Consider the following 14,353-nt stretch of genomic DNA (forward strand, 5'->3'; position numbering starts at 1 on the left):
TTTTTGTGCTGAAGACTCTGGCGTGGGACTTGAACCCACGACCTTCTGACTCGGAGGCGACAGTGCTACCCACTGAGCCGAGGCTGGCAAACTACTCTTTATTTTTGAATATTTTAATGGTGAAATACTGAAGTGGGAAGCAATGTTTAATTTTGGTGTTTCATTTTATAGCGTATGCAGTTGGCATGGTTCTGACTTTTCTTGTTCTGATCCTGACGAAGATGGCACAGCCTGCCTTACTCTACCTGGTGCCTTGTACTCTCCTCACCTGTGCTGTGACTGCCTGGAGCCGTAAGGAAATGAAAATGTTTTGGGCAGGAAGTGGTTATGAGGTTAGCTAAGTTTCTTAGCTCCTCTTCTATACATTTTTGTATAGAATATAATTAAACTTTTATAATAACAACTGTCTGACTGTATGTGCTAACCTTAGTCCTCCCCCAGTGTTTGACTTTCCAAATTGTGGCATAAACACACCATGTACTTTAGGACTGATTACCAAGTAGCTTACAAGAGACAATGTGCATTCATTAATGGTTAGCAGCACATATTAACCAATATCTGGCCTTTTAATGTTTGTATTGCATATATTATAGGGTGTTCCTGCTGTATATTGGTGCTATACATTTCAAGTGTAGTATTGCTCAGCATTGTTCAATGCAAAGTCCTGTTTCCAATCAACACTAAATTAGATGGACTAACTGCACTGCTGTGGCACATTTACAAGTCGATGGCTTAAGGAGCTGAACATTTGGCCACCATCACGATCAGGAAATGGTGCATGGGAGAACTGTGGGTGGAGTGTTTGCCATCTAGAAATAATTTCATGTAACTATTCTCTCTAGGTCTTGGATGTCACCAGAGAACCTTTATTACAAGGTGGGACACTGGTAAAGTTTACAGTAATTGAATTATCTGCTTTTGCAATATGCAGGGGCTTGTAACTGATCCTCTGAGCTTTCAGTTGAGGACCTTAATTCTGCCAAACATCCTTCCTCTGTTTCTCATTGATGGGGGCACTGCCCCAAGTTTCATTGAGAGTGATGGATTGTGTTTCTCCTTATGGACAATGGGTGCAATAGCTTTATACTTTGGGAGAATGAAAACTACTAAAACTTCTCTGAAATTGAACATTTAAGATGTGTGCTTGGACTAGTGGAATTGTAATTCCATTTCTGATTTGTGCTGAATGTGTAAGAGTTAAAGCTGGTTCTTGGCAGTGAAAGGATGCTTCAGAAAAGACTAGTTTTGGAGCAGGAGGAATCAATGCCATATAATAAACAGGATCATGGTAATCAAATCTAACCAAAGAAATTGATCAAGTGCATGTGGATTCCATAATGAATCCAGTGTGCTGCATGGAGCTGTAAACATGGTGATGCTTTCAGCAAGAAAATGTGGCAGTGGAATTCTTTAAACATAAGAAATGGGAGCAGAAGTCGGCCCCTCGCGCCTGCTCTGCCACTCAATAAGATCATGGCTGATCATCTACTTCAACTCCACTTTCCTGCACTATTGGGAACAGTAGCACAGTGGTTATGTTACTGGGTTAGTAATCCAGAGGCCTGGACTAATGATCCGGAGACTGGAGTTCAATTTAAATTCAGTTAATTAAATCAATCTGAAATAAAAAGCTAGTGTCAGTAATGGTGGTGGTGAAACTATCGGATTATTGTAAAAACCCATCTGGTTCACTAATGTCCTTTAGGAAAGGAAATCTGCCGTCCTTACCTGGTCTGGCCTAATATGTGACTCCAGACCCACAGCAATGTGGTTGACTCTTAACTGCCCTCTGAAATGGCCTAGCGACACACTCGGTTGTAACAAAACCGTTACACACCACACGGACTGCAATGGCTTAAGAATGCGGTTCACCACCACCTTCTCGAGGACAATTAGGGATGGGCAATAAATGCTGGCCTTGCCTGCGACGCCCACATCCCATGAACGAATTTTTTAAAAATTGGCATATCCCTTGATTCCCCTAATATCCAAAAATCTATCGATCTCTGTCTTAATATACTCAACGACTGAGCCTCCACTGCCCTCTGGGGCAGAGAATTCCAAAGATTCACCACCCTCTGTGAAGAAATTTCTCCTCATCTCAGTCCTAAATGGCTGACCCCTTATCCTGAGACTGTGACCCTTGGTTCTAGACTCCCCAGCCAGGGGAAACCGCCTCCCTGCATCTACCCTGTCAAGCCCTGTAAGAATCTTGTATGTTGCAATGAGATCACCTCTCATTCTTCTAAACTCTAGAGAATATAAGCCTAGTCTACTCAATCTCTCCTCAAAGGACAATCCCTGCTCCCCAGGAACCAGTCTGGTAAACCTACAAGCCACTGCTTCTGGGAGGCCTGCAAAACTCCAGGAGGGTGAATAGTTAGCAGTTTGAGATTGCAGTCAAGTTGGGCGTCTTTGCAGGAAGAGGTGAATAACTACGGGTAAAATCTTCAGGTTTGTAATCCTACACAATAGTGTCACATCAGTAACATTCCATGCATGTGATTCCAGCAGGATTAGCACAGTGGCAGAGTGATGCTTTATTGGGTAAGTGCTGCTTAACCTGCTGAGCTTTGCAGTTTTGCTCTTGTCTACTATAATCTGGTGATGGTTTAGGCTGCGAAACAAGTTTAAATCCAGGGAAAGTGAATTTTGTTCCACGTACTCCCCATTTTCATAGAAAAATAATGAATATATGTATTGGAGTCTGACATTTTGGTTTAGAACCAAGCTCCTTTGGCTTCCCCTAGAGGGAGGGGTCCCAGAATGGCTGTGTTGGAAACACTGGGAGAAACATGAGATGCCCAAGGCCCCACTCTGAGGCCTTGCTGGGGAGGCTTTTTCTATATCCATGCAAATTGGTGCATGTCACAATTCCTATAGTTCCCAACAAACCTGCTCTGCACTCCAAGTTGATGTAATTGCAAAGGCTGGGGGATACCCACAATTTTAAATATTCCAGAAATGTCTCCCAGTTAAAAGGAGAGTACTTGGGGCCAAAGCTATACCCCAGACTTTCCCGTCACTTTTTAAATAACCTGTGCTTTTTTTTGTCACTGGGATGTGTCACATGGGTGAAGTGGGATTTATTGCACTTGCCTAGTTGCCGTGGAGTGGAGTGTGTTCCCAACAATCCAGGAGCTTGCACAGTTACTCTTCTGCCAGCCCAGATTTAGTGAATTCAGTTTCATAACTTGCTGTGGTGGGATTGGAGCTCGCTGCGTCAGTACCATAATCGCTCAGCTACCACACCCTACACACAGCATTTTAAAAACCTGTCCAACTTCAATCCCGTCTTAAATTACATTGTAAATTTCCCATGGCATCAAGCCATGTTTATACAATGCGTTATTCTCGGTATTAGGACTAGCTGGACTAATCCAGTGATCAGATTTTGTGCGACACAACTTGTGTTGGTAACACAATGTACAGATTCTATGAAAATGCCTTTTAAAGCTTACAAAGCTGAGGAGTTTAGACGCCCTCATTGGGAGCCTCCTCTGATAATTGCCAGACTTGGCCAATTAACTGGCGCTGTGGCATTTATCTTGCCAAAGTTGGACAAACTCCGGAGGTTGCTTTATGATGAGGGACACTGCTTATCCGACCCCTTTTACAAACCATCTCTATTCCAAGAGGGGTCTCTGGAACCTGGGAACAGTTTGGTCTCAACTGTGTTCACACAAATACCACAGCCCTTTGAGAAGGGGAGAGTGTCTTTTGAAGTATTTCGACATCGATGTAACCAGTTTCCAGTTTTTTGTTCCAAATTTCCCATGAATTGAGCACTGTTCTGAGGTTTGTTTACATTTTGAATGTTTTAATCTTGTGGAGAGTTGTTTTGCAGAGTTTCTGAAAGGCGATGTATTTTTTTGAAAACTTTGAGCTGGAGGAGTTGGTGAATGTAACTGTTCTTCCCTGAATCATTGTGGATTTTTCTACCCCTCAGATGATGGACCTAGTTGGTACAACGAGTGAGGAGACTGCTGGGACTCTCGCTGAGCCAGCGTCTGACTATCCCTGAAAGATGGCCGTTGCTTTATTGCTTTCTAGTTTTCTACATATTTTGTTACCAAACGATTAGAAGCACCTGCCAAACGGGAATAACATCTCCTGGCAATTGCTCTGATAAGCACAGTTTCTACACTTTTTTGTAATGACTAAATAATTTACCAAAGGTTTCCTGAATTTGTGAACCCAGTATGCACTTTTAATGCTTTAATAACTTTGCTAGATATAATACTTCATAATGTCCAAACGTTAGTTGATCAATAAAATGTCTATCTGGTCAAACCTTTCTGGTTGTTTATGGGCTAGCACGTCCCTGGGAATAGCCAGAATATCTCAGCTACCACCCTCTGAAGAAAATCAAAAGGTCATCCAGGGACTGAAAGATAAGTGGTTGTTTAACGCTACATGTTCTTTGAAAATAAACCCAAGGGATATTGACATTGTTTATTTCACAGAATCACAGAATCACAGAAACCCCACAGTGCAGATAGAGGCCATTTCGGCCCATCGAGCCTGCACCGACACATATCCCACCCGATCCCCGTAACCCCTACATATCCCACTCTATCCCTGTAACCCCACGTATTTAATCCCCCTAACACTAAGGGTCACTTTATCATAGCCAATCAACCTAACCCGCACATCTTTGGACTGTGGGAGGAAACCGGAGCACCCGGAGAAAACCCACGCAAACACGGGGAGAATGTGCAAACTCCACACAGACAGTCACCCGAGGCTGGATTCGAACCCGGGTCTCTGGCGCTGTGAGGCAACAGTGCTAACCACTATGCCACCGTGCTGTATACCCTTATTTACTAGTTCCTCCTCTGCAAGTTTGTAGTGACAGAAATGTTTCAATTTCTGTCCCAACTTCACATCCACCAAACGGGTTTGACTTTGTGAAGGCCTTTTGAACATTTTTTGTGTGTTTTGAAGAGTGAAGGTTAAAATGGAATGCTGTGCAATATGTGATTGGTAGCTAATTTTGATTATTGAAATACATTCTGTGGAACAGGGTGTGTTAAAGTTTGTAAATGAATTCTAATCCTCGCCTTGTGCAGTGCTGCACATGATCTGAAATAGAAAAATGTAACTTTGCAGAAAATGACTATATTTTGGTTTTTTATTAAATACATTTGGAAACAGCTCTGGTTTGGTGAATTTGTCCTAATTGAGAATTTTGTCAGGAGTTCTTGTCATTGAACGTCTCGTTGTACACGGGATGGCTGGGTACCAGAGTTACCTTTTTTACAAACAGGTGATTGGATGTCTTAAAAGGGTAAGAAAAGTTGTCACAAAGTCAGCTGTTGATTTGGGTCAAGATGGGAGAAATTGCAGTGGTATTTTCTACTGGCTAATAGATAATGGGGTCAGCTACACACTCGATTACTTGGTAGCACTTCCTGTGACCTCTGCCACTGAGAAGGAGAATTAGCAGTGGAACAGGTTACAGAAAATGGCATTTTAGTCCAGACTCGATTCAGATCATGTTCTTGGACATGAGGGACGGTATTTTCTGATAACCCAGCTATTTGCATCATGACTGTCTGGAATGCATAGGGTGTTTTCTGCAGCTATTTTAATTCAACCTTTAGTGTTGTGTAGTTCCACCTGGAATGGGATGAATCTCAACTGTTCAAGAATTTCCTTTAGTGAAAACTGTTTACAACTTAATCACTAATGCACAAGTAGAGTCAGATATTCTTTCTGCAAACTGATGTAATGATCCTGAACATGAGAGGATAGAATTGAGGAAAGACTGGGGTCATCTGCCTTGAAATGATTGAGATGGAACCTAATGGAGATCTACAAATGGGCCCGGTAAGATAATCTGGAACACTGCCAAGATGGTAGGACAAGGATTAAAACTAGTGAACGGTCAATTTAAGGGTAGTATTGGGAAGAACTTCACCAAAGAATGATCAACACTTGGAGTGGCTTTGTGGATAGGGTTTGGTAAGAAAACCTTTCGTTTCATCTTTTTTCCCATTGGATGGATGAATGAGCTAAGATGGGTTTAATGGCCTCCCTCTAGTATGAGTGTTTCTTTGGCTCAATGTATGAAGGTTCCCATTAACATGACAAACTTGCTTGTAAGTCAAAGTAAAGACTGGGATGGTGGTCATGGATTTCCACCCTGGAGACCCAATACTTGGGAGCTGGCCACCTAAAGTTTTCATTCACCCACTGATATGATTATGACTGGGAAGAATATAACTCGTGTATCTTTAGTTAACTGGAAATGGACCTAAAGGTCCTGGCCTATGTTCGTATGGAACATTCTCTGCTGTTGATGCGAAGGAAGCAGTTTGTTTTGGGAACATGGATGATGTGTATTTAAAACTTTTGTCCAGCAGAGGTCTCTGGGAGCATTTCAATACAAAAGCGTGTGTGTGTGCACTTTTCAGTGACTACCAGAGGTGTGAGCAAGATATCAAGATTTCTTATGTTAGCAAACTCAAAATACTGGCTGAAGAGAAACAGCAAATCTACTGGTGGATGCAAGTCACTTGTGAAAGTGAGAGTTTTAGTGGATAGAAGCAATGTTGACTCGTCTTGAGGGGAATGGCTGTTTGAGGGCAAGTGCCAGAATTTCAGGGACGGGGGAGCGTAGTCCTTTATGTGGGTCTCACTATACGCACATGCATACGAATTAGGAGTAGGCCCCTCGAGCCTGCTCCGCCATTCAATAAGATCATGGCTGATCTGATTACTCCATGTTCCTGCCTACCCCCGATAACCTTTCACCCCCTTGCTTATCAAGAATCAATCTACTTCTTAAAAATATTCAAAGACTCTGCTTCCACCGCCTTCTGAGGAAGAGAGTTCCAAAGACTCACGACCCTCTGAGAAAAAAAATTCTCACCTCTGTCTTAAATGGGTGACCCTAGTGACCCCTAGTTCTAGATTCTCCCACAAGAGGAAACATCCTCTCCACATCCACCCTGTCCAGACCCCTCAGGATCTTATATGTTTCAATCAAGTCACCTCTTACTCTTCTAAACTCCAGCGGATACAAGCCTAGCCTGTCCAACCTTTCCTCATAAGACAACCCGCCCATTCCAGGTATTAGTCTAGTAAACCTTCTCTGAACTGTTTCCAATGCATTTACATCCTTAAATAAGGAGACCAATACTGTACACAGTGCTCCAGATGTGGTCTCACCAATGTCCTGTACAACTGAAGCATAACCTCCCTACTTTTGTATTCAATTCCCCTCGCAATAAACAATAACATTCTATTAGCTTTCCTAATTACTTGCTGTACCTGCACAGTAACCTTTTGTGATTCATGCACTAGGACACCCAGATCCCTCTGCATCTGAGTTTTGCAATCTCTCACCATTTAGATAATATGCTTTTTTATTCTTCCTGCCAAAATGGACAATTTCACATTTTCCCACATTATACTCCATTTGCCAGATCTTTGCCCACTCACTTAACCTATTTACATCCCTTTGTAGCCTCCTCATATCCTCTTCACAATTTACTTTCCTACTTAGGTGTCATCAGCAAATTTAGCAACCATACCTTCAGTCCCTTCATCCAAGTCATTTATATAAATTGTAAAAAGTTGAGGCCCCAGCACTGATCCCTGTGGCACACCACTCGTTACATCTTGCCAACCAGAAAATGACCCATTTGTGCCTACTCTGTTTCCCGTTAGCTAGCCAATCTTCTATCCATACCAATGTGTTACCCCCTACACCATGAGCTTTTATTTTCCACAATAACCTTTGATGTGGCACCTTATCAAATGCCTTCTGGAAATTGAAGTACAGTACATCCACCAGTTCCCCTTTATCCACAGCACATGTTACTTCCTCAACGAACTCCAATAAATTGGTTAAACATGATTTCTCTTGCACAAAACCATGTTGACTCTGCCTGATTACTTTGAACGTTTCTAAGTGCCCTGCTATAATATCTTTAATAATAGCTTCTAACATTTTCCCTAAGACAGACGGAGCGGCTGAGGGACATCGTGCTCCCACTGCCACAGGAAGCCATTGTATTGACTCTGAACGCGGTGCTGTATGTATAGCTTGTGGTAAACCACTTTTATCGTTCACTATCGTTACACTATAGTTATCACTGTTATATCGTTACTCTATGGTTATCACTGGTCACACTGTTGTATCACTATATGAGGTCGCCTCTTGTCACACTGTTATACCTGGGCTGACCACTGCTGACTCCACCCATGGCTCCACCTACCTGCCCAGGTATAAAGGTGGTCGACTGGCTGGTATTCCTCCTTGTTGGATCCGATCACCCACGAGGGTGGGCTCTGTTATTTAGCCAATAAAAACCTATAATTACTTTCTTAACTCGTCGCTTTTCATTGGATGAATTGATAGGTATATCAATTTTATTGGCTAAATTTTAAAATGTCGTTCCCTGAGCAGCAAAGCGAGCAGCAAAACGACCAGCCAGACGCCGAGCTACAACAGCCACAGCAGCCAGCTTGGCTGCGAGCCCTCAGACCACCGTACCTGGATCTAAACCCACAGGCTGCAAACTCAGCCCTCGACTTCGAACACTGGCTGAGCTGTTTCGAGTCCTACCTGGGAGAATTCGGCGTGCCTCAGAGATCCAAGCTAAGAGTTCTGACCGCCCAAGTGAGCCCTAAAGTATTCGCACTCATCCGGGACCTTAAAACATACGAGAACGCCATCAACCGGCTGAAGAGACAGTACCAGAGCCCGGTAAATTCCATGTATGCCAGACACCTCCTAAGATCCCGCCCGCAACAGCCAGGAGAGCCCGTGGATGAATTTTTACGGGTGCTACAAGCACTCGGCAGAGACTGTGACTTTAAAGCGGTAACGGCGGCAGAAAATACTGAAGACAATGTCCGCGATGCCTTCGTGAAAGGCCTGCGGTCCGACTACTCACGGCAAAGACTACTGGAAGCAAAGGACCTCGACCTGGACAAAGCTGCAGCCCTCGCTCGCTCTCTAGAAGTGGCCCATCGGGACCTCGAGGCATACTCAAGGTACTGTAACTCGCGACCCTGGGACATGGGACCGACCCCGACCGCAATACCCCCCGCAGCAACCCCCCTGGGACCTACCTCAGCGTCGGCGTCCCGGACCCGATCGAGACCGCCACCCCCGCTACCGGCTCCGACATCGGACCCCCGCGATCGGGCCGCCGGCTGCTTCTTCTGCGGCCAGGCGAAACACCCGAGATCACGCTGCCCTGCCAAAAACGGGACCTGCTCGACCTGCTTGACGAAAGGCCACTTCGCAAAGGCCTGCAGAGGGGGATCAACAGAGGCCAGCAGTGCCTCATGCGAGCTGTGGGGGCGGCCATCTTCCATCAAGGCAACAGAGGCCAGCATCCCCACATGTGAGTCATGGGGGCGGCCATCTTTGATCCAGGCAACCGACACCAGCAGTGTCTCGTGAGTTACGGGGGCAGCCATCTTCTCCGCCATTTTGTCCAACCTCGTGGGAGACGCCATTTTACCCACCACGCTCGACCGCCACCGTGCCTCTAGACCCGACTACCGCCTCACCCGCAGACTACAGCAACTCGCTCAGCTATACACGAGCTTCCGTCACACTGGACCAAGCCCGCCCGCATCACCTGTCCAAGTCCATGATGGACATCAAAGTAAACGGCCACGCCACGACCTGCCTGTTCGACAGCGGAAGCATGGAGAGTTTCATCCACCCAGACACGGTGAGCCACTACTCCCTCCCTGTCCAGCCAACGCGCAACCGGATCTCGATGGCATCGAGGTCCCACGCCACAGACATCAGCGGCTACTGTGTTGTGACCCTGTCGGTTAAGGGTACGGAGTATAAAAATTTTAAACTCCTCGTCCTGCCCCAGCTATGCGCTGCCGTCCTACTAGGGCTAGACTTCCAATCCCACCTCCAAAGCGTCACGCTAGCATACGGCGGACCCCTCCCCCCACTCACAGTCGACAACCAGCAGATTTTAAACCGCCCACCGCGTAACACCTGCGGCCTATCCACCCTCAAGGTCCCGCCACCTTCCCTGTTCGCTAACCTCACCCCCGACTGCAAACCCGTCGCTACCAAGAGCAGGCGGTACAGCGCCGGGGACAGAGCTTTCATTAGCTCTGAGGTGCAGCGTCTCCTGAAGGAGGGCATCATCGAAGGGAGCACCAGCCCCTGGCGTGCCCAGGTCGTGGTCGTTAAGACCGGCAATAAAAACCGCCTGGTCATCGACTACAGCCAGACCATAAACAGGTACACCCAGCTGGACGCATACCCCCTTCCCCGCATATCTGATATGGTCAATCAGATCGCACAATACCGAGTATTCTCTACCATCGACCTTAAGTCGGCCTACCACCAACTCCCTATCCGCCCTGAGGACCACCAGTATACCGCCTTCGAGGCGAATGGCCGCCTCTACAACTTCCTTAGGGTTCCCTTCGGCGTCACCAACGGGGTTTCGGTCTTCCAAAGGGAGATGGACCGGATGGTTGACCAGAACGGGCTGCAGGCCACATTCCCCTACCTAGATAACGTCACCATCTGCGGCCGCGACCGGCAGGACCATGACGTTAATCTGGAGAGATTCCTCCGTACGGCCCAACGGCTGAACCTCACCTACAATAAGGAGAAATGTGTGTTTAACACCTCGCGCCTTGCCATCCTCGGCTGTGTAGTAGAGAACGGAGTCATCGGCCCCGACCCCGAAAGAATGCGTCCCCTCATGGAGCTACCCCTCCCCCACTGTCCAAAGGCTCTGAAGAGAACCCTGGGGCTCTTCGCCTACTATGCCCAATGGGTGCCCAATTATGCAAACAAAGCCAGACCCCTCATGAAGTCCACATCCTTCCCCCTTACGGAGGAAGCGTGCGCAGCCTTCTCCCTCATTAAGGGAGACATTGCCAAGGCCACAATGCACGCAGTGGATGAGTCCATCCCCTTCCAAGTGGAGAGCGATGCATCCGACTTCGCCCTAGCCGCTACCCTTAACCAGGAGGGGAGACCAGTGGCCTTCTTCTCAAGGACCCTACAGGGCTCTGAGATCCGACACTCGTCAGTCGAGAAGGAGGCCCAGGCGATTGTGGAGGCGGTACGACGCTGGAGGCATTACCTGGCAGGCAAACGATTTACCCTCCTCACCGACCAGCGTTCGGTCGCTTTTATGTTTAATAACAAGCTGAGGGGCAAAATCAAGAATGACAAGATCTTGAGGTGGAGAATCGAGCTCTCCACCTATGATTATGATATCTTGTACCGGCCAGGTAAGCTGAATGAACCCCCTGATGCTCTGTCACGAATTACATGCGCCGGCGCGCAAAGTGATAGACTTCAGGCCCTCCACAACGACCTCTGCCACCCCGGGGTCACCAGACTTTACCACTTCATTAAGGCCCGCAACCTGCCCTACTCCATCGAGGAGGTCAGGACCATGACCAGGAACTGCCAGACCTGTGCCGAGTGCAAACCGCACTTCTTTAGGCCGGACAGAGCAAGCCTGATCAAGGCCACCCGCCCCTTCGAGCGCCTGAGCATCGACTTTAAGGGGCCCCTCCCGTCCTCTGACCGTAATGTGTACTTCCTCAACATTGTTGATGAGTACTCCCGTTTCCCTTTTGCCTTCCCCTGCCCAGACATGACCAGTACCACGGTCATTAAATGCCTGAACGACCTCTTCGCCTTGTTCGGGTTCCCAAACTATATACATAGTGACCGGGGCCCCTCTTTCATGAGCGAGGAACTCCGTCAGTTCCTACTAGCGAGCGGTATTGCCGCAAGCAGGACCACCAGCTACAACCCCTGAGGGAACGGCCAGGTGGAAAGAGAGAACGCGACTGTCTGGAAGGCCGTCCTCTTAGCCTTAAAGTCTAAGGGCCTCCCAACCTCCCGCTGGCAGGAAGTCCTCCCGGCAGCGCTGCATTCCATCCGGTCACTACTTTGCACTGCCATTAACGCCACCCCCCATGAACGAATGTTTGTTTCCCCCAGGAAGTCGACTACGGGAACCACTCTACCAACCTGGCTGACCTCTCCGGGGCCAGTCTTGCTGCGAAAGCACGTGAGGGCCCATAAAACGGACCCCCTGGTCGAGAGGGTGGACCTCCTGCACGCCAACCCCCAGTACGCCTATGTGGCATACCCAGACGGGCGGGAGGACACAGTCTCCTTACGAGACCTCGCACCCTCGGGCACTCCGGAGACACCACCTTCACCCCCCCCCACCACCCCCCCAATTCCAGCCCAGGTAGACGGCATGCCGGAACCCCACGAGCCTTCGCCGACCATGCAGACACCAGCATTAACACCGGATAATGCAACACCGCCGCTGCGACGATCAGAAAGGCTTACAAGGCCTCCGGACAGACTGACATACCAGAACTGGTAGTACACTTCACCCCGCCGGACTCAAATCTAAACAAGGGGTGAATGTGGTAAACCACTTTTATCGTTCACTATCGTTACACTATAGTTATCACTGTTATATCGTTACTCTATGGTTATCACTGTTCACACTGTTGTATCACTATATGAGGTCGCCTCTTGTCACACTGTTATACTTGGGCTGACCACTGCTGACTCCGCCCATGGCTCCACCTACCTGCCCAGGTATAAAGGTGGTCGACTGGCTGGTATTCCTCCTTGTTGGATCCGATCACCCACGAGGGTGGGCTCTGTTATTTAGCCAATAAAAACCTATAGTTACTTTCTTAACTCGTCGCTTTTCATTGGATGAATTGATAGGTATATCATAGCTGACGCATTCCTACGCAGAACAAGCATTCCATTGTACTTGTTACATATGGCAAATAAATCTAATCTGAATCTGAGATGTTAAGCTAACGGGGCTGTAGTTTCCTGCTTTGTCTCCCTTTTTGAATAAAGGAGTTACATTCGCTATTTTCCGATCTAATGGAAACTTCCCTGAATCTAGAATTTTGGAAAATTAAAACAACGTATCAGCTATCTCGCTAGTCACTTCTTTTAAGACCCTAGGATGAAGTCCATCAGGACCCGGGGACTTGTCAGCCCGCAACTCCAACAATTTGCTCAGTACCACTTCCCTGGTGATTATAATTTCCTTAAGTTCCTCCCTCCCTTCCATTTCCTGATTTACAGCTATTTCTGGGATGTTAATTGTATCCTCTATAGTGAAGACCGATGCAAAATACCTGTTCAATTCAACTGCCATCTCCTTATTTTCCATTATTAATTCCCCAGACACTCATTCTATCAGACCAACGCTCACTTTGTTAACTCTCTTTTCTGGAGTGTATATGGCAAAACCAACCGGGCCCACCAATACACACACCAATTTCTCACTACTCCTTACTCCAGATTATTAATTAAATAAAGAACTGTGAGACTCCGCTGCCTGCCCTTGACAAATGATTTCAATAATCCAGTCATCAGTTCCTCCTCCAAAGGGAAATGCAAAAACTTTTTTTTGCGGCAGGGAAACAGAGTTTTGATTACTTTTCAAAACTGCTACTGCGTAATACTGATTGCAATGTTGGGTAAGGTTTCTATCTGAGCAAGAATATCCCTACAGTCAACTTTACTTAAGTAAACAGTTAATCTTTTGTACACAAACTGAGGCCCAGTATTCTACTTCAACAGTCCTTGATGGGGGAGCAGCTTGTGGGTACCTGAGCTATGTGGAACAAGATGCTCGTCTTGCCCGCTATCTGTGTTGAATTCACTGATTTCAGCCACAGCAACAATTGGGGAATGCAATTGGCTGTGGCATCCCTGGATGAGGGAGGGTTCTTGCTCCTGTTGGTGATGTAGTGATTCTTGGAAGTGCAGGCTTGTGGATATCCGACAAGGACGGGATCAGACTTTGCTATGATCCTCCCCACCAGTGAATTATCCTTGTGACACTCTGTTCAGACTCGGATACAAACAATGACAAGGTACCAGACAGCAATTGGCACCAGTGGACTTGTACCCCACTGGGGAGGGGAGGGGAGGGGAAAATGGGCAGGTGGAATTTCTAAATTAAAAAATATTCTACTTTGGAATGTTATACACGTAGTAGTGAGTGGCCCACCTCCTAAATAGCAAAAGTGAGAGCGAGGACAGCTGTATATTTTGGAAAAGAGGAGCTGACTGCCCAACACAACGCGGTGCCTGGTTGGGCTATGGACTACAGAAGTACGGTATCGGGGCTGGCAGCAGGCCATGTTGTTTATACAAACAAAGTGCAGAGAAATTTCCTGATAAAGCTACAGAACACCACAAGTGTGAACGCCCTCACATCAAGGACATGGGAGTGCCCTTGCAGTTAGTCTGCCACAAAAACATGCCTGATTTAAACACCTCTCTTCTTCCACCTCCAGATGGGATTAAAACTATGTATTATGTGGCTCC

General features: G+C 46.9%; 1 protein-coding gene across 6 annotated transcripts in view; it reads left to right on the forward strand.

Moving 5' to 3' along the window:
• Positions 1 to 5,157, forward strand: part of sppl2a (signal peptide peptidase like 2A) — a 32,208-nt gene extending 27,051 nt beyond the window's left edge. For 2 of the 6 annotated variants that reach the window (XM_085968286.1, XM_085968291.1), the window contains 4 exons: positions 172 to 332; positions 843 to 876; positions 2,512 to 2,547; positions 3,950 to 5,157. In XM_085968286.1, the coding sequence (XP_085824412.1) occupies positions 172 to 332; positions 843 to 876; positions 2,512 to 2,547; positions 3,950 to 3,978 (260 nt within the window). In that variant the 3' untranslated portion in view covers positions 3,979 to 5,157. The remainder of the gene's footprint in view (positions 1 to 171; positions 333 to 842; positions 877 to 2,511; positions 2,548 to 3,949) is intronic. The other 4 variants (XM_085968289.1, XM_085968292.1, XM_085968288.1 and 1 more) reach the window with 3 other exon arrangements.
• The last annotated feature ends 9,196 nt before the right edge of the window (positions 5,158 to 14,353 follow it).

Source organism: Somniosus microcephalus, chromosome 27 (assembly GCF_052327205.1).
Source record: "Somniosus microcephalus isolate GS21.2 chromosome 27, FLI_Smic_1.0, whole genome shotgun sequence".
Lineage (NCBI taxonomy): Eukaryota > Metazoa > Chordata > Chondrichthyes > Squaliformes > Somniosidae > Somniosus > Somniosus microcephalus.